The 20,000-nt window shown below is 46.3% G+C and overlaps 1 protein-coding gene across 4 annotated transcripts in view; it reads left to right on the top strand.

The window, feature by feature from the left end:
* KAT6A (lysine acetyltransferase 6A) overlaps positions 1-8,263 on the top strand; it is a 60,671-nt gene extending 52,408 nt beyond the window's left edge. For 3 of the 4 annotated variants that reach the window (XM_075601515.1, XM_075601511.1, XM_075601513.1), the window contains 4 exons: positions 1-99; positions 590-1,135; positions 2,497-2,776; positions 3,211-8,263. The exon at positions 1-99 is cut by the window's left edge and continues 100 nt beyond it. In XM_075601515.1, the coding sequence (XP_075457630.1) occupies positions 1-99; positions 590-1,135; positions 2,497-2,776; positions 3,211-5,714 (3,429 nt within the window). In that variant the 3' untranslated portion in view covers positions 5,715-8,263. The remainder of the gene's footprint in view (positions 100-589; positions 1,136-2,496; positions 2,777-3,210) is intronic. The other variant, XM_075601512.1, reaches the window with a different exon arrangement.
* The last annotated feature ends 11,737 nt before the right edge of the window (positions 8,264-20,000 follow it).

Genomic DNA, 20,000 nt, shown 5'->3' with positions numbered 1-20,000 from the left:
ACCCCTATCATTGTCACCAACTCAGTGGTGTCTGACGATGAGAGGGACTCCGAGGAGGATGAGGACGAGGCACAGAGGCGACCGTTGAAGGACAGCAGCGTGAGTACTGGGGGCAAGACCAATTAGAATGCTCCTTACTGCTCTGCTCGCCCATCCTGTTATGTCAGTACAAAAGGGGCCTTGTTTTTATGCATACATTGTCCCTCTCCTCTTAGAATGTTCCATTTGTGAACAATTTGCAGGGGAAGATTAGCTCGCCCTCGAATCCCAATAAGAAGGCATCTCACTCACAGGATTCTAGTATTACTTGAGTGTGTTTCCTAAAATGAACTACTCACAGAAATGTTATGGATAAAGACACCTTGTTACTGTACATATTGGGTCTATGGACACTTACAGTAACTTACATGATTCCCGTGCTTAAATCACCCTCTTATTACAGGAGAACACCTCTTGTAAAGGACACTAATATACACGTCATCTTATTAAATGGGGTCAGAGATGAGCAGCAAGGATAGAAGGAGATTTTATTTAATATGGATACATTCTCTGACCTGAAGAGCTTACAGTATAATGGTCATTCCCTCAGCAGCAGATGCTGAGAAGCATCTCTCGGGACTGGAAGGAGCGAGACCCTTGCCCCCTTCTGGAGAAAGAGAAGAGCCCCCCGCATCTCCCCCCTCACCCGTCTTCCCCTTCCCCCCGACTCCCAAACCCTCGCCAGCTCCAGGACCTGCTCCGAGACAGCCTGCCCGTCTACAGACAACCTCCAGGGAGGGGCCAGCGTGGCCGGAGAGGGCGACGAGGCCGTGTCCCTGGCTCCTCCTCCAACCGGGCTGCCGACCTGCTGCGGCTCCTGGCAGGAGATCCACCAGGCCCCCCGAGGCGCAACGGGGAGGGAGGGAGGCCCGGCCCACGGAGGGGGAGGCTAAAGAGGCTGGCAGACCCGATGCTGCGTAGAGACTTCCTGGAGCAGCAGGGGCGGTTGGCGCAGTGTTACGATGGTGAGCGCCCACAGCTGAGACGTTTCAGCGAGAGCAGCGAGGAGGAAGAGGAAGAGGAGGACGATGAAGAGGAAAACAGCCTGCGTTCAGATTCCCCACCCATCCTCACGAAACCCACTCTCAAACGCAAGGTATGTTTAGAATAATAATTATTTGTTTTTCTTAGATATTGCTGACCGTGCAAACAGCGCTATACATAGAATTTTGAAGGCACAATGAATTCCCCGCCCTGCAGAGTTTATTGAAAAGTGGGGGTAAAGATTTCTTCCTCATGCTGTACAGTCGTATGGCTGCTTTCACCTCTAGCTTTTTTTGCTGATTTTTAAGCGGTTTTTAATTCTTAAAAATCAAATAAATATGGCTGCAAATCCCTTCCTGCAAATTCATCATCTTCTTTTTATTCCGAGCTGTTTTTCCTTTTATTTTTATTTGAAAAGCCCCCATAAGTCTGTACTGGTGTTCAGTCCAATTTTGCCTTTTTGAGGTAGATTTCTGTTTTGGCACAAAATATTTAAAAAAATGTATTTACTTGCTGTAAAAAAATTTAAACTGTAGGCAGAGTGCAAAGAGTGTGGATTAAAAGTTTTTTTTATTTATTTTTCTTAAACGTGGGGGTGGGGGGAATTTAAATTGGGTAGTATTTTATCTCAGAATTAGATACCAAAATGATGATGAAATAGCATATATTCAAGGGTTTTTCATAAATTTAGGGAGTTAAACATGGAACTCTAGGGTAAAGCGTGAATTAAATAGTATATTATTTAGGTTTGTGTCAAATTACAAGAAAACAACTCAAAATTAAATGGTTAAGTAGGCATACAGTATAATATAATGAGGACATAGGAAAGTTGTGATATCTCTTTACTTTCATTGGTCAGTCATTATGTTGAGTCCTGTGTCAAGGCTTAGATGTTATCTCCCCAGAAGGACATGGGAAGGTGATGATACCGCTGATACATGATTCGAGACACGTAGTCTAGAGCAGCGGTGCGCAATCTGTGGGGCACGACCCCCAGGGGGGGCGCGAGACTGCCGACGGGGGGCGCGGGGTTTACAGAGGCCCCGCGCTTCCCGAAGGCACTTAAATTAAGTGCCGGGGGAGCTGCAGGGCCTCTGTAAACCATACTTACCCGTGGCTCCGGCGGCTTCCTCCCGGCGTCGCCATGGCAACGCGGCGTCAAAATGACGCTGCGAGGTCATGTGACGTCACGTTGCTATGGCAACGTGACGTCATTACGCCGGTGCGAGGGTAAGTTGGGGTTGGGGGGGGGCGCGGGAGTGAGGGGACAGCCGGCAGGGGGGCGCAGGGAAAAAAGTTTGCGCCCCCCTGGTCTAGAGTACATCCAGGCCTAGAGGTCATATCTCGAGACTCATATGGGGAGGTTGTGATATCACTTTACATATCATTGGTCAGTCCAAGTTCTAGAGCTCACCTCTCCAGAAGGACATGGGAAGTTGATGCATCCACTTGACAGTCCCTCTCTTCCGCCAGAAACCTGGAGTTCACCGGAGACGACGTGTGCGCCGGCGCAAACACCACCACAACAGCAGCGTCGTGACGGAGACCATATCCGAAACCACCCAGGTCTTGGATGAGCCCTTCGATGACTCTGACTCGGAGCGGCCCATGCCGCGGCTGGAGCCCGAGGAGGAGGGCAGCGGCCACAGCACCTCCTTCCCTCCTGGCTACTTCCCCTACCTTACTCCCCACCCCCTGCTGAGGCGCAGTCGCCCGCTCAGCAAGAGGAGGACACACACCGAACAATCCCACGGTAAATGTGCACAGCATTATATGATGAGAGTTTCTCCATACATTTCTGGCCCTCTGATAATGAACATGCTGTACTGCATAATGATGAAGAATATCTACATGTACTTCTAACCCCTGATAATAGTGCTGAGTATCTAATAAACTTCCAGCTCCCTGAAAATGAACCTGCTGCCCTGTATAATTATAGTGAGTAGCTCTATACACTTCCACCTATAATGCATATGCTGCATTGTATAATGCTGTAGAGTATCTCTACACACTTTCACCCTCCTATAGTAAACATTCTGAACTATATAATGCTGTGTATCTATACACTTTCAGACCATGATAATGCACATTCTGCACTGTATAATAAGTATAGTTCAGTTTGGGAGCTGGAAGCATATACTCCTGCTTAGTAATACTTTAACACTTGCTGTGTGTGTTTGTTTTCAGGGTCACTTATCCAGCACCCTGCCTCCACCATACGGTCCCCAGAGAAGGCTGCCCCCCTGCCAGAACCTTGTGCCCCCACTCCCATCAAGAAGAAAGGGTGGCCCAAGGGTAAGAGCAGGAAGCCTGTCCACTGGAAGAAGCGCCCAGGGCGCAAGCCAGGCTTCAAAGTCAACCGTGACCCTCCTCCTCCGTCTATTGCTCAGCCTCCCCCCACCAGGCCCAGCCGAAAACCAAGGCTGCAGGAAGAAGAGGAGCCTCCCAGACAGGAGGCCCTAGAGAGGATGGAGGAGGAAGAGGCACCAGCGGTGACTGAGAAGACCAGGGAGGAAGACGAAGCAGCCATCACTAAGGTGCAGCCGGCATCCCCATCCGAAAGCAGCAGCAGCAGTAGTGACGGCTCATCTCGGGAGGCCGAAAATCAACCAGTGTCACCAGAGAGACAGGAGGAAACTGGAGAGGAGCCCCAGCCAGTGGCAGTGGAGGAAGGAGAACGAAAAGAGGATAGAGCAGGAGAGGCTAAGGAGGTAGTGGTTACCGTCTCCAACCAGCAGGAAGATCACGATGCTGATGACGAGGACGAAGGAGCAAAGGAGGCAGACGAGAGGGAACTTGAGCAAGGCTCCCTCCCTGAGGAGCCAGAACCACAGGAGCCGTGTGAAGGAAGCAGCAGCGAGGAGGAGAAGGGCGAACAAGAGACAACAGAAGGCCCAGAGCCTACGCCCAGTCTACAGGAAGAGGAGGAGAGGCTGGAGAAGGTAGAGGAGGAGCAGCAGCAGAAGGAAGAGGAAGACGATGAAGAAGAGGAAGAGGAGGAGGAGGAGGAGGGAGAAGAGGAGATCCCCCACACAGAGCTGGACCTTGAGACAGTGCAAGCGGTGCAGTCACTGACGCAGGAAGAGGGAAGTGAACGTGATGATGGGACATATGGTGACTGTGAGGACGAGACACTGGCAGCTTGCCAGACCTTGCAGAGCTTTGCGCAAGCCGAGGAGGACCCCCAGCTGGGCCTGTCCGAGGAGTGCCTCCCCTCAGCCCACGGCAGCCCAATCTCCTCCGTCCACTCTCACCCCAGCCAGTCTGTGAGATCGGCCAGCAGCCCCAGCGTACCTCCAGCACTGGAGGGCAGCGGAGGAGGCGTGTACCCCCAGATTAGCCCAGACGCGGGCTCCCTTTCTGCCCCATCCATGCAAAACCTTGAGACCACCAGCCCGATGATGGACGTGCCCTCCGTGTCAGACCATTCGCAGCAGGTGGTGGACAGCGGCTTCAGCGACCTAGGTAGCATCGAGAGCACGACCGAGAATTACGAGAACCCCAGCAGCTACGACTCCAGCATGGGGGGCGGCAGCATCTCCTCACAGAGCAGCTGCTCTTACGCCAATGGCGGCAATGCCAATGGAGCCGGGGGACTGGCCACGTCTGCCGGCCTGTCTCAGAACGGCTGTGCTGTTAGCCAGCAGATGGCGGGCATGGCAGGCATGCTCCAGCCATCCCAGGCCTGCAGTATCAAGTCACCCCAAAGTTGCTCCTCAGACCGACCTCCTAGCAGCAGCAACCAACCCCCTCCACCGCCCCCATTACCTCCACCTCCATTACCCCCGCAGCAGTCCCAGCCGCCCCCCCAGCAACAGCCCTCAATGTCACAGTGCAGCATGAATAACAGCTTCGGCCCCTCGCCGATGATCATGGAGATACCAGACCAGAGCAATGGCAGCAACCTCAGCATCTACCCAGGGGATTTTGGGGCCGGGGGATACTCCCAGCCCTCGGCCACTTTTAGTCTGGCCAAACTGCAGCAGCTCACCAACACCATCATGGACCCCCATTCTATGCCTTACAGCCACGCTCAGGCCGTTACCTCCTATGCAAACAGCGTGTCCCTGTCCAACTCGGGCCTGTCCCAGCTCACTTCCTCCCATCCCCTTGCGGGCAACCCCCAAGCACAAGCCACCATGACCCCTCCTCCCACCATGAACCTCCTTCAGTGCAACATGTCAGCGGGCAACCTTGGCATCCCCCACAGCCAGCGTATCCAGAGCCAGATGCCTGTCAAGGGGCACATTTCCATCCGCTCCAAGTCGGCCCCATTGCCCGCCGCACCATCCCCCCACCAGCAGCAGCTGTATGGGCGCAGCACGCCTGGCATGCAGCCTGCTCCCCGGGCACTGACCGTCCAGCGGAGCATGAACATGGGCGTCAACCTCATGCCCACCTCCCCTTACAATGTCAACACCATGAACCCCCTCAACGCCATGGGCGGGTACCGCATGTCTCAGCCCATGGTCAACAGCTCCTACCACAGCAACGCAGCCTATATGAACCAGACAACACAGTATCCCATGCAGGTTGGCATGGGCATGATGGGTGCCCAAGCCTATACCCAACAACCTATGCAGCCTAATCCCCATGGAAATATGATGTACACCCCTCCACCTCACCACTCCTACATGAATTCCCCTGCGGTCCCCAAACAAACTCTCAACTCCCCCTACATGCGGAGATGAGGGGGGCGCCGGTGCCCCCCCCCCCAAATGCCCCCTTCCCCCTTGTAGACTATAAATACGGCCTTTTATACTGACAGGACTTTTATCCCTCTCCCTTTGCTGTAGATTTAATATTATATGTTTTTTTTTATTATTATTATTTTATTTTCCCCCTTAAAAAAAAAAACCTATAATTTTGTGGGGTTTTTCTTTTCTGTAGAAAGATTCTTTTTTTTTCTTTTCTTTTTTTAAATCCACTCTCTCTTTCTCCAGTTTTTACAAGGCGTCGGCTGGCAGCGGGACAAAAATGTGTTTTTGTTGTTGTTTTTTCCCCCCATATTTTTTTTTTTAATATAACAGAAGCAAAAAAAAAAAAAAAAAGATAGCAGATATAAACATGGTTTTAACGGCAAAATCGCACGGGAATAGGAACATAAATTTGTTTTTAGAAATCAAGTTTAAAAGAAAAATCTTAAAGACAAAAAAAAATATTCTAACCCTGTAGCCTTATTATGTCGAGGGCTTAATCACAGCCACGACCCGTGTATCCGTTTTAACGTACGTCCGCGCTTTCTTCATGGTTTATGATTTTTGGGGGTGTGGGGGGGAGACTTAAATACCCTGGAGGTTGGGTGGAGTGGCTTAAGACCTGGCTGTAGCCATATTTCTTTGACTGTAGCCATTGTGGACTAGTAGTGACTTTATAATGCTCATTCCCCTCTTGTCTGCCTCCTCTGCCGGGGGGGAGGGGAGGGCGGGGGAGATTAGGGGCCTGGAGGCTTTTTTATATCCTCCCCATTGCAAATGACCAGGCCCTGGTGTATAGCAGTTCTAGAGTACAGCTATATGTTTTTGAGAACGCATCAAACATTTATGGAGCCCTCCCAATTATTCCAGGGGCCCAGATATAATGGTGTATATATACCCACTTGATGACGATGCTCGGGGTGTTTGGAGAGGTACTTAGTCCTGCTATACGGCACTGCATGTTTATTTTCAAAATGGGAGTTGGAATTTCCCCCCCTCCTTTTTCTAACCCCTTTACTGCTCCTCTCCACCCCAATAAAGGGGTTAGGTTATCCTCCTTATCGCCCTAGTCTCACTCAAATAAGAAGCACTTATTGCCACAGATGATGGAGAGCTACTGGAGGGGGAAGGGTCCCTATATATGCCCCTAGACTTGAGGAGTTGTTGCCTCTTCCCCGTCCCCCCAGTCTCCTTCCTTGCCCCCTGGCTTGATTCATGCAGACAGATACAAAGCCAGCAGAGAGGGCCTGCTTTGATTCCAACCAAATCATTAAGTTGATGTGTACCAACCACAATTGATTTGCTCTGGTGCAGCTGCAACTGTTTAGTGACGGGGGTGTGACACAGGAGTGTATGTACAGATGTAGCAAAGCAGAATACGAAAATGCGATAAATAAAGCGTGCGGTAAGGAGCCAATGGATGTATTACCATTGTTTTCAGTAGCGCTCGTTGTAAATCTTGTAATAACGTTGCAACTTTACCGCATCACATTAACGAGTAATAAGCCTGCTACATCTGTGTGTATATGTATAGAGAGAGCGAGGCATATTCTCCAAAGAATAGTTAAAACCAGCACTGGTCATGTACAAAAATAAAAAAACAAATGTATCGGTCACATATCTATATGTTGGAGCCATAACGTTTCGGTCAGATGGACATGTGACCAATACATTTGTTTTGACAAGTGCTGGTTTTCACTGTTCTTTCGATAACATGACAATTTCTATCAATGTTTTGTGTGTATATGTATTTATATATATATATGTGTGCATTATATACACACACATGTACACACAAATGTGATTGTACATCTATTATGTACATAGATCTGTGTGTATATGTACATACAGTATGAATATATACATGTGTACATGTGTTTCATATATATATATATATATATATATATATATATATATATCATGCATGCATATATTCACAATTTGTGTATAAATATAGCGTGATGCTATTATATACACGTGTGTATCTGTATATATATATATATATATATATATATAACACAATAACTTTTGACCCATAAACCTATAGGGGGGAATATTGCAGGCCCTTCTCAGTGAAGGGGTTAAGCCGCTTTCACCTCCTGCCTCTGTGCTCTGCACTGCCCCAGGACTACGCTCTTTTGCCATTTTCATTTCTTGCTCCATCAAAGCCCCCTTTTAAGCCTTATTAAAAGTGGATTTTATTCGGAGCTATGATGGGGAAGGCAGTTTAAGGATCGCTGGTATCCGTATGCAAACGCACATCTCTTACACTTTCATGCCTCACTCACCACCCACAGTTTTAATAACCGCTTTTTCCAATTTTAAACGGTTTTACCCTCTGCCCCCCTCTTGTAATTTTGCTTTTTATTTTTCCTTTCCTCCGGCCTTTTTCGACGCTGCGGGGTTCTAATTACCCTCGCCTGGTTTGTATGTAATAAGACTTTCACCCCTAATCCCCATCTCCTCCTTTCTAGTAAGTGCTTTCAGAAAAAAACTGTACATTTTAACGTAAAAAAAAATAAATTATGTTGAGACATTTTGGACATGCGTTGCAATGTGTGAATTATTTTCAGGTGCTAGCAGAGTACAAGAGATAATCTGGTTCTTGAGCCTTGTATCAGTTCCTCTGACTTTTGGACTTGTGGAGTAAGTGGCAACACAGATGCACCCTTGAGGATCCAGAGATTGACAGGTAACTCCAAGTGGTACCATAAATCTACCCCTGAGGGGTGAGGTGGGACAAGCAAAGTAGGCCAGGTGCCAAGTCTCCATGATGAACACTTAGCATACCGTTATCACTGAGGAGTGAGATGTACCATAACTCCACCACTGAGGCATGGCAGAGGACTTCTGGCTTTACCAGAAAAAACAAGTTGTATTACAGCCCTGCGGGAAGAGGTCAGCTGGTAGCTCCTCCCCTGATTAGTGGGGGAGTAACTGGTAGCTCCTCCCATAATTAAGGGGTGGGCAACTGGTAGCTCATCCCCTGAGGTGTGAGGTCAACTGGTAGCTCCAAAGAATCGATTAGACCTTGGGTCTCTTCCAGAGGAATCAAAATGTACCATAGTGCCGTCACGGAGGATCTGAAGCTTAGTGTGCTGATCTGCCAATTAGGAGCTGGAGAGAGAGACCATAGAAAGTCTTATTGTATAAATGTGATATACGATGGAGGCCCGTCCTATAAACTGATGTATAGATTACACAAAACTCCTTTTGTAATTCAAATATATTATTGAGACTATGTCCTAAAAACAGATACAAACGAGCATAGTTTATTTACGATGCATATATTATACGATGGAGGCTCTGTCCTATAAACTAACATACACGCCATAGAAAAGTCTTATCATACAAATAGAATATATATAAATGATGTAGTCCTCGTCCTATAAAGTGAACGCCAAGGAGATGTCCCATAAATGTCTGAGTGAGGTGCTGTAGAAGGTGTGTGTGTGTGTTCCCTCTCTCCCTGTGACTGATCGGCTGCTAAAAATACCCTAAGAAATGGCTGAGCCAGAACATGAATAAAAAGCTGGCTGAAAATCAGGCGACCAGTTAGAGATTCCTGTTTGTATTAATTGTGTGTGATTATGTATCTATGCAGTCGTGTGAGATATTGTGGATCTGTGTAGTTGTGTGAGATATTGTGGATCTGTGTAGTTGTATGAGATATTGCATTTATGTGGATGTCGAAGTGGTATCGTTTTTCTGAGTTATTGTGTAATGTAAGGGCATATGCTGCCTCTTACTCTCTTCCCCCTCCCTCTTCCAATTTAATTAGGCCTCAATTAGCATGTCGTTAAGGGTTCATATAGGAAGCAGTGAAATTAACCCTTTACCTTCTGCTCTGTTATAAAAACCACTCCAATGGAGTAACATATATATATACACACACACAAATAAAATGGAGCTCCTATTCAATATCACATCTATACACTAGGACTTTTCTATGGTCTGTATATCAGTTTGTAGGGCGCAGCTTCCATCGTATATCCATTTTATACAACAGGACTTTTTATAGTCTGTATCTCAATTTATAGGACAGCCTCTATGGTGTGTTCCATTTACATACTATACCTACGTGTTACCCCTCTATATCTGGCCCCCTTCTTCCCACACTAGCAAAAGTATTACTAGGCATTGCAGTGTTGAACACCTTTTTGTAAGACATGAATCACCACTTGCAGTATATAAAGTCATGCCTTGGGAACCACTCAGTTATAATCGGATATATTCACATAGCTGAGCTGATTGTGTTGTGAACAAAATAAATTCATTACTTTTCTGTCTATACATCCATTTGTTTGTCTGTCTCTGTCTGTCTATCTATCCCCTACAGGTATATCTCTGTGTATATCACTGTGCCTACTGAAATAGTCAATCAACCCCTGTCTTATTTACCTTTCTTCGTATGGTTTGTTTACCTGGATTTTGTATGTTGCCAACAGCATCTCGCCGCGACCAAATAGCCACCACCATTTTGCTGCAACTCCCCCCCCCTCTCTTTAAATTCTATGGTTTTACATACCAGGACATAATAACAATCATCTGTTCCTTAGCAGGTCTTAAAATTAGGTAAATACTGCACCGACACACTTTATTCGAGCAAATACCCAGTATGTACCTGGCAGATACCTGGAATGCGCCGCTCCTCACCTCTGGCAAGCCCCGTTGCATTTGCCTTCCCAGCCTGGGTTCATGCCTGGCTGATGGGCGGCTGATCTGTTAAATGATAATGATTAGGATTTAATAGGCTGCAATGCTTCACGTGTCTACCAGATGGCATAAATTCATGAATTGTAATGCAGTATATATATATGTACTGTGCAGTATTGCAGCCAGCGGGAATAAAATGCTTCAATCCCTGCCGGAAAATAACTCAATGCACTCGGGCAGAAAACAGTCACAAACCTCAAAACACCCGGGTATACCCAAATTCGTGGGACTAGCCGAGCTCGAATAAAGTGTGTCGCCAGTGTACAACCTCAGATGAACAACAACACATGACATATTACACCGTGTCATGATTTATTTAACAAAAATAAAGCCAAAATGGAGAAGCCATGTGTGAAAAAACAAGTACACCTTATGATTCAATAGCTTGTAGAACCACCCCTAGCAACAATAACTTGAAGTAATTGTTTTCTGTATGACTTTCAGTCTCTCACATCGTTGTGGAGGAATTTTGGTCCACTCTTCTTTACAACGTTGCTTCAGTTCATTGAGGTTTGTGGGCATTTGTTTATGAACAGCTCTCTTAAGGTCCAGCCACAGCATTTCAATCGGGTTAAGGTCTGGACTTTGACTGGGACATTGCAACACCTTGATTAATTTCTTTTTCAGCCATTCTGTTGTAGATTTGCTGGTGTGCTTGGGATCATAGTCCTGTTGCATGACCCAATTTCGGCCAAGCTTTAGCTGTTGGACAGATGGCCTCACATTTGACTCTAGAATACTTTGGTATTCAGAGGAGTTCATGGTCGACTCGATGACTGCAAGGTTCCCAGGTCCTGTGGCTGCAAAACAAGCCCAAATCATCACCCTTCCACCACCGTGCTTGACATTTGGTATGAGGTGTTTGTGCTGATATGCTGTGTTTGGTTTTCGCCAAGCGTGGTGCTGTGCATTATGGCCAAACATCTCCACTTTGGTCTCGTCTGTCCAAAGGACATTGTTCCAGAAGTCCTGTGGTTTGTTCAGATGCAACTTTACAAACCTAAGCCGTGCTGCCATGTTCTTTTTAGAGAGAAGAGGCTTTCTCTTGGCAACCCTTCCAAACAAACATTACTTGTTCAGTCTTTTTCTAGAGTCTGAGATGTAACTCTTGGGTTTTTTTATAATTTCTCTGAGCATTGCACTGTCTGACCTTGAGGTGAATTTGCTGGGACGTCCACTCCTGGGAAGATTGGCAACTGTCTTGAATGTTTTCCACTTTTGAATAATCTTTCTCACTGTAGAATGATGGACTAAATTGTTTGGAAATGGCCTTATAACCCTTCCCAGATTGATGGGCAGCAACAATTGCTTCTCTAGGATCATTGCTGATGTCTTTCCTCCTTGGCATTGTCTTAACACACCTGAATGATCCAGACCAGCAAACTGCTAAAACTTCGGCTTTTATAGAGGTGGTCACACTTGCTGATGATCAATTAATCAAGGACATTTGATTAGCAGGACCTGTCTGCTACTTAGCATCTTAATTCCTATGGAAGCAGTAAGGGTGTACTTAGTTTTTCACACATGGCTTCTCCATTTTGGCTTTATTTTTGTTAACTAAATCATGACACGGTGTAATATGTCATGTGTTGTTTTTCATCTGAAGGTTGTATTTACCTAATTTTAAGACCTGCTAAGAAAGAGATGATTGTTATTATGTCCTGATTTGTAAAACCATAGAATTCAAAGAGGGTGTACTTTCTTTTTCACACAACTGTACAGTGCAGTATGTATAGACATGGCCTTTAGCACTCATGAGTACACACACACACACATCACTAACATTCAGGGACTATTTAACACCGTCATAAATCGCATATTGCACAGGGGGAGGAACAGGTTTTAGTCACAGATAACATTCCAGGATGCACTGTTTTAAAATAAAACCCTTGCTTGCTTTACTCATTGTAACATCGCTGGAAGAAAATCAGTGTATCTCGAAAGCTCGCACAAATAAAAGCATTTCGTTAGCCACAGAACGGTATTGTCTATTCATTTTTGATTATTAAGCTCAGCTAACACGGTACAGATATATATAATCTGTCTCCGTGCCTTAGGGCTGGAATAGGTCAGAGATATGAATGGGTTAATGCTGACCATTCCCATAATCCTCCTGTGTAATGTTTGTCCCAAGACCGCGTCTGCCCAGGATCGCCAGCTCAGCACCCTACGGCTCATGCATTATTTAGGGTGCAGGGCTCTGTTTTAGGGGGTGGGGTGGGGGAAAAGCGGTTGCAGCGTTACCTTATTCACTCACCCCCCAACCTCCCCCAGATTCCCCAAAATGAAACAATAACCTACTATACATCATTGAATTTACATTTTTTTAGTGGTGTCCTCCCCAAAACGGCAATATTACTGTAATATGGCAGGCCCTGTGTGTTTCTCATCACTCTGTACATCCGCTCCTCCAATTCTGTCTTTATTACTCTGTTCATATGTGCGTATTTATGTATGTGTATTGTGCACCGCTGGCTTCCTGCACGGTATTAGATGTGCATGTCCCATTTTATATTTCTCTCCATTCTTCATTTTCTCACCAGTCACGCAACTGCATCATCACCAAAAGCACCGTCTCTATTCAACATCACTCCCTCCGTCCCCCTCTCTTCTCATCCCCCCTCTCTCTCTATCTCGCTGTCCCACTCTTCTATCTCCACCTTTCTCCTTTTTCCTCCCTCCCTCACCTCTTCTTCCCCACCCACTGCTCTCCTCTCGTTTCTCTCCCTCTCTCTCTGGCAGGAAGCAAACTCATTGATTTTGGATTGATCATTTCATCCTCCAGCACATCATCTCCCCTTCTTTTTCTTCCTCTTTCACTCCTTTTCCCTCCTACCTGTATTTCTTTTTCCTTTCCCCCTATCCTACCCCCTTCTCTATTTCTCCCCCTTTTCTTGTTCTCTAGCGCTTTTTGTGTGCTAATCCTTCCTCCCTTACCTTCTTTCCTTTGTCCTATAAATATAAGTGCATTAGGAGTATTACCATAGGGATGGGTAGTAAGTGCATTAGGAGTATTACCACAGAGCGGGGTAAGTTTTTGGAGGATCACCACGGCTCGTGCGTTCTGCTCAAGGATGTCTTCTGTCCACCCCTTTTGTATCTAAAGTTCTCCCACCTAAAACCTCCCTCACTCACTGCCCCACACCTCGGGAATTTCCTTCCCCTCAATATTCAACTAGCACTCTGCCTTTCCACCTTTAGCACCTTTCTTATAACACACCTCTTTAACGAAGCGTATGGGCAGCTCCACTGGCTGATACTGTACATCTCATATGCACTGACCTTGGCCCCTTGCAGACGCACTTACCAGGACTTCCTTCTGATTCTGTAAGTTCTTACCACTTAGATTGTAAGCTCTTCGAGGCAGGGACTGCTTTTCCTATTGTTTTATGTCTGAAACGCTTATTCCTATTAGGCTGCGTCCATAGTGCAGGATACGGCGCGAGCTACGTAGCTTGCGCGGTAACAAACACTGACGCCAATGCATATGCGCAAAGTGTGCGCGTGCACATGCGCTACGGGCTTCGTAATACAAACAAGTTTGTATTTTGAGGAGTGCGGAAGCTAGCACGTTCCACTATGGACACGGCCTTGTGTGTTATAACCAGGGCTGGCGTGATGGCGGTGACATTGCACCGAGCCCCGCATTCTCCCCCATGACAATTAAACTGATTGCCTGGGGAGAGCGCGGGGCCTCTGTAACACTCTTACCTTCTCCGGCCGCATCTCCTCTCCTTCCGGCATCTCCAAAGCGGCGCCATGGAGACATAATGACAGGACCATGAAGGGGTGATGTCTGGAGGAGAGGCAATGCCTCCATATGATGCCGCCGGAGAAGGTAAGAGCCGAGTCCCTGCACCGAGCCCCGCAAAGATCCCAGCCGGTCCTGGTCACGTGTATTACTGCTGAAAAGTGCTATGTACCTGGATTGCGCTACATAAACAAAGATAAAAATACATAGAGAGGGTGGGTAACTATTAGTGTTATTGGCCCAGAGCGCAAGATGCACATATACATCAATACAATGAACATGCATACAGAGACAAATAAAGGCTGCGTAAATACACTGTTAAACACACAGGCTGTATACACATATAAACACACACACACACACACTAAAACACGCATGAGCATATACATACAGATGCGCTTATACACACATAGGTACAACTATACACGCACACATAAAATATAGATCCACACACAGGCACACATGTACGCACAGAAACACATGCACACACACATGGATACACATACAAACACATGCACACAGATGCAGATTCACACTCGCAGCGAGTGAGTGGATGAATGCAATTGTGTGACCCTGCATACAGTGTGCATCTGCCATCCTGATACTCAGAGACAGGGGAGGGGGTGGGGGAGTGAGACAGGGGGGAGAAAGAGGGAGAGACGGGAGGGAGAGAGTGCAGGAAGGTGAGCAGGATGCAGGAGGAAGCTGAGCATTTTGCCTGCATCAGCAGCACTGCAGTGCGAGGGTACAGAGCGCAGGCTGCAGGATGCTTTGGTACCACAGCAAAGAGATAGAGGAGAGGAGAGGTATGTGCTGGGCACTGCACCCTGCAAGGGGAGGGACAGCTATGTGCCGGCCACTGTACGGGGGAGGGAGAGGTGGGCACTGCACTCTGCAGGGGGGGGAGGAGAGGGGTATGCGATGTGTGCATTGGGAGAGATGTGATGTGTGGAGGGGGGGGGGATACAACGGCAGGAGTGGAAAAGATGAAGAGCAATGTATGTACTGTATGCAGGTGGAGAGAGAAAGGGACAGAAATAAATACATGTAGAGAGGGAGAAAGTGTGGGGGGATAAGAAAAAAAGGGGGAGAATTGGGGTGGGGGGGCAGCAGCAAGTAGAGTTGCATATAGAGGGAGGGAAGAAGAAAAAGACCATTGAGAGGTTGATGGGGTGAGGATAGAGACACAAACGGCACTGCAGTGATATTGTGTTGCTTGTGGAGAGGGATGTTTGTGTCCCAAAGGGAGACGTCTGCAGGACGGTGTGCGTGTGTGATGTGTGTGTGTGTAAAAGGCCCCAGTGTGTGTGTGTGTGTGTGTGTGTGTGTTTGACGATGTGATGTGCTTGTAAGGGGCCAGTGTGTTTGTGTGTGTCAGCATGTCTGTCTGACATTTTTGTATGTGTGAGAAGCTGCTGTGTGTTGTACATTGGTGCTTGTGTGTGTCTGGTGGTTTGTGTTAGAAAGTGTGTGAGACATGGCCTGTTTGTGACAGATTGTGTCGTGTGACTATGTTATGTAATTGACTAGTTTTGTGTCAGATTTTGTGTGGGGCACAGCTTGTGTTGTATTGTGTAGTGTGTGGGGCACAGCTTGTGTTGTATTGTGTAGTGTGTGGGGCACAACTTGTGTTGTGTAGTGTGTGGCACACAGCGTGTGTGTATTAATACAAGACTCTCTTCCTCATAGGGTGTAACTAACCCCGGGAGCTCACACTCTGATTCTGTCCCCCAGCACGGAGCTGTGTGTGAAGGAATCTCAGCGCCGTGCAGCCTGTGCGTGGAGCTGTGTGCGAGGGCCCGGATCGGTGTGTGAGGTCCCGGGGCCGGGGAGGGAACCCGCCGCAGGGGAGTGAGGGCAGGTCAGGATGGCGCAGGCGGCCAAGCAACTGAAGAAGATCAAGGACATCGAGGCCCAGGCTGTGCAGGAGCAGAAGGAAAAGGAGGAGACCGATCGCAAGAAGAGGAGCCGGTCCCGCGACCGCAAGAAGAAGGTGCGTAACGGAGTAACATAGGGGGGGAGGGGGGACGCGGACTAACACAGATTCATGTGAAGGGGGTGTTGAGTAACGGTAATATGGAGGGGATGCTGAGTGGTACAGAGTATCACAGTAATGTGAAGGGGACGTGCCAAGTAATGTGAAAGGAAGGGAATGCTGATTAACAAAACCATGTGTAGGGGAGGGCGATGCTGGGTAACACAGTAATATGGAGGTGAGGGAGACACGGGGTAACAGAATTTGAAGCGTGCACTGGGTAACATGGAGTAATATGGGGTAGACATTGTAGCGTATTATTGGAGTAATATGGAATGTATAACAGGGAGCAATAAAATGTTTACAGTACAGAAAATTGCTTTGTGCAATGTGGAGTGAGTAACTTGGTGTAAAACAGCATTGACGCTGCAAACCATTATTGTAGTAATATAGAGTAATACAAGGTTGAGATAACAAAGCAGTATTGTAGTAATATGGACTAATACAGGGTTGATCTGGCCAACCATTATTGTAGTAATATATAGTAACATGGAGCAATATGGGATTGCTACTGCAGAGCATTATTTTAGTAATATGGAGTGAGTAACATGGAACAATATAGGGTTGACACTGTAGGATGTTAATTTGGTAATGTGGTGTAAGTAACACAGAGTAATATGTGACGATACCAGGTAACAAAGTAATGTAGGGCATGTTAAGTAGTGGAGTAATACAGGATTGATACTTTAGAGCAGTACTGCATTACTGTGGTAGTGGATTAGTAATATGTGATGACACTAAATAGCATTGAGTATTTCTATGTGACACTGAGTAACATGGAATAAAGAATATTATTAAGAAACACAGGGTTAATGCTACAGAGCAGTACTTTGGTTAACATAGAGTGAGTAACATGGTATAATATGGGGGTGACAACATGCGGTAATACAGTGTGAATTAAAGAAATAGGAAATAATAATGGGGTGTGGAGTAGAACATGGTTGACACTACAAGGTTTTATTTCCGGGCAATATAGGAAAAGTGAATGGTATAAGGTGACGGTAAGTAACATGAGGGTAACACTAAGAAATGTTGAGTAATGGGGGTGACAATAAGTAAAGGAGCATCAGTAGGGGTAATATTGAGTGAGTAACTTGGAAAACAATATGGCAGAATACTAAATAATATGAAGAAATGTGTGGGGGAATTAAATAACAGAATTACCATGTGACACTAAGTAACATTGGTAATGGGAAGGAGACACTAAGTTGCATAGGTTAATATTGGTTGACACCTCAGTGCACTTCTGGTAACATAGAGTGAGTAACCTGGAGTATTGTAATGTGATTCTAAGCAACCTGACGTAATACAGTGTGGCATAAAGTAAGATGCAGGGATGTGGGGTGACTGTGAAGCATTATTGGGGGTAATATAGGGTAAGACGCATGAAGTAATATGGGACGACACAAAGTAATATAGATTGCTGGAGGGGGGGCACTGTTACATGGACCATTGGGTGACACCCCACAGTTTTAGTGGGGATAGATCTGAGTAAGTAACATAGATGTGACGTTACGTAATCTAGAGTAATACAGTGTGTCACAGAGTAATTTGAAGGCGTGTGGAAGGATACTAAATATTATGTTGTAATGGGAGGTGACAGTCGGTAGTATGGGAAAATATAAAAGTAACATGGAGTAATACAGAAACTGACAGCACTACAGAATATTGGGGTAAAATAGGATGATTACATAGAATCATTCATTTGGGATGACACCAATGTGCAGTAACATTGGGGTAACACAAAGGAGCATTAAGGAATACAGAGTAATGTGGTGAAACAAAATATCATGGAGTAATACAGTGTGACTCAAAGTAACAGAAATGAGGGGTTGATACTAAATAATGGGGAATGGTATAGGAGCAACATTGCGTAATGCTTGGTTGACACTGCAGAGTATTATTGGGGACAATTTAGGACGGGTAACAGGAAGTAATGCGGGGTGAAACTAAGTAATATTGATATGACAATAAGTACGAGCATGTAATAGAATGACAAATATCAATTTGTAATATGGAGTAAAATTAGTTGACTAATCAACAGTGTGATAGGAGTGACAATAAGGGACTGAGAAGTCACAAATATCATGAAGTAATGCAATGGGACACCAAGTAACAAAGAGTAATGTGTAGTAACACTAAGCAGTATGGAGTAATGCAGGATAAGCACCAAGTAAGATGGAGTAGTACAGTGTTGATATTACAGAGCATTATTGGTGGTAATATAGGGCAAGTAACATTGAATAATACATGCGACACAAACATTGAGCAATATGGGGTGACAGTAAGTAACGGGTGTGACGCTAAATAGCAATATGGGGTGACAGTAAGTAACGGGTGTGACGCTAAATAGCAATATGGGGTGACAGTAAGTAACGGGTGTGACGCTAAATAGCAATATGGGGTGACAGTAAGTAACGGGTGTGACGCTAAATAGCAATATGGGGTGACAGTAAGTAACAGGTGTGACGCTAAATAGCTGACAAGCTAACAAACGATAATACTAAATAACATTGAGTGATCTACTGTACGTAGTGTGACATTGCAGCAATGCAAGGTGATACAGTATTAATAACGCTGCTTAATAATATTGAATAACATGGGGTGACATCAAATTACATGAAGTAATAGAGGTGACACTGGTAAATTTAGAGTAACAAAGGTTACACTAGGGCCCACATGTACTGATGGCAGAATACTTTATAAATATTGTCTAACTGAGCCTGGTACAAAGTAATTGGAGGCCACATTGGGTAATGTGGAGTAAAACAGGCTGTTAAGAGTTAACACAGGGCTTCCCTAAGTAACATGGGAATACACTGAGTGATATGGAGTAACATGGAGTAATTCAGCATGATACTTCATAGCATGAAATACTACTAAGGGACACAGAATGACACAGCGCAAATTGAACCAATATGAAGTGACCCAATGTAATAGAAGGGCACAGATGGTGTGACATGGGGCAATACAGAGTAATGAACAGTGACACAGGGTAACAGTGAGTATTATTTATGGACACAAAAGCCCTTTATTCGGTATCCTATGAAGCTGTTCCATTCAAATGAATTGTACTACAATCTTCTCCAGATTCACAGCATATTGAATAGTGGCCTGAGAGGGAGACACGCGATTAGAGATCAAAATAAATATGGTCAGAGAGGGAGGCATATACAGACACGGAGAGAGCTAGGAGAGGGAGATAAGGAGTTACAGGTAACACCTTATATTATCTAAGACCCCCATTCAGTACAGTGAGTAAGCTGGGTAATGTGTAATCAACTATTCACTCTAGTTGCAAAGTTTCTGTATTGTTCACTATGTATCACCCTGTATGTCGCTATAGTGGAACGCGGTACAAGGACTGAGAGAGACTAGGACAGACTGACGGTGGGAGGGGTGGTGTCGTACAGACTGAGCAGCGGAGGGATGGACAGAAATACGGGAGAGGGGCCAGACGAACTGACGGTGGAGGGGGGGGGGGGATACCTTATGGTGGGAGGGATGGACTGACGGTGGGTGGAGGCAGAAGGATGGACTGACGGTGGGACGCGAACGAACTGATGGTGGAAGGAAGAGGCAGGTGAACTGCCGGTGGGAGGAAGAGACGGGTGGACTGACGGTGGAGGAGCGGAAGGATTGACGATGGTGGCGGGTGGACTGATGGTGGCAGGAAGAAGGATGGCCGGACGAATGGACAGACACGATGGGAGTGGGGGGGACTGACTGATGGTGAGAGGGGAGGAGGACGGACTGACGTTAGGATGCGGCGGACGGC

This window comes from Ascaphus truei, chromosome 5 (assembly GCF_040206685.1).
Source record: "Ascaphus truei isolate aAscTru1 chromosome 5, aAscTru1.hap1, whole genome shotgun sequence".
Lineage (NCBI taxonomy): Eukaryota > Metazoa > Chordata > Amphibia > Anura > Ascaphidae > Ascaphus > Ascaphus truei.
This window is presented reverse-complemented; position numbering and strand designations above follow the sequence as displayed.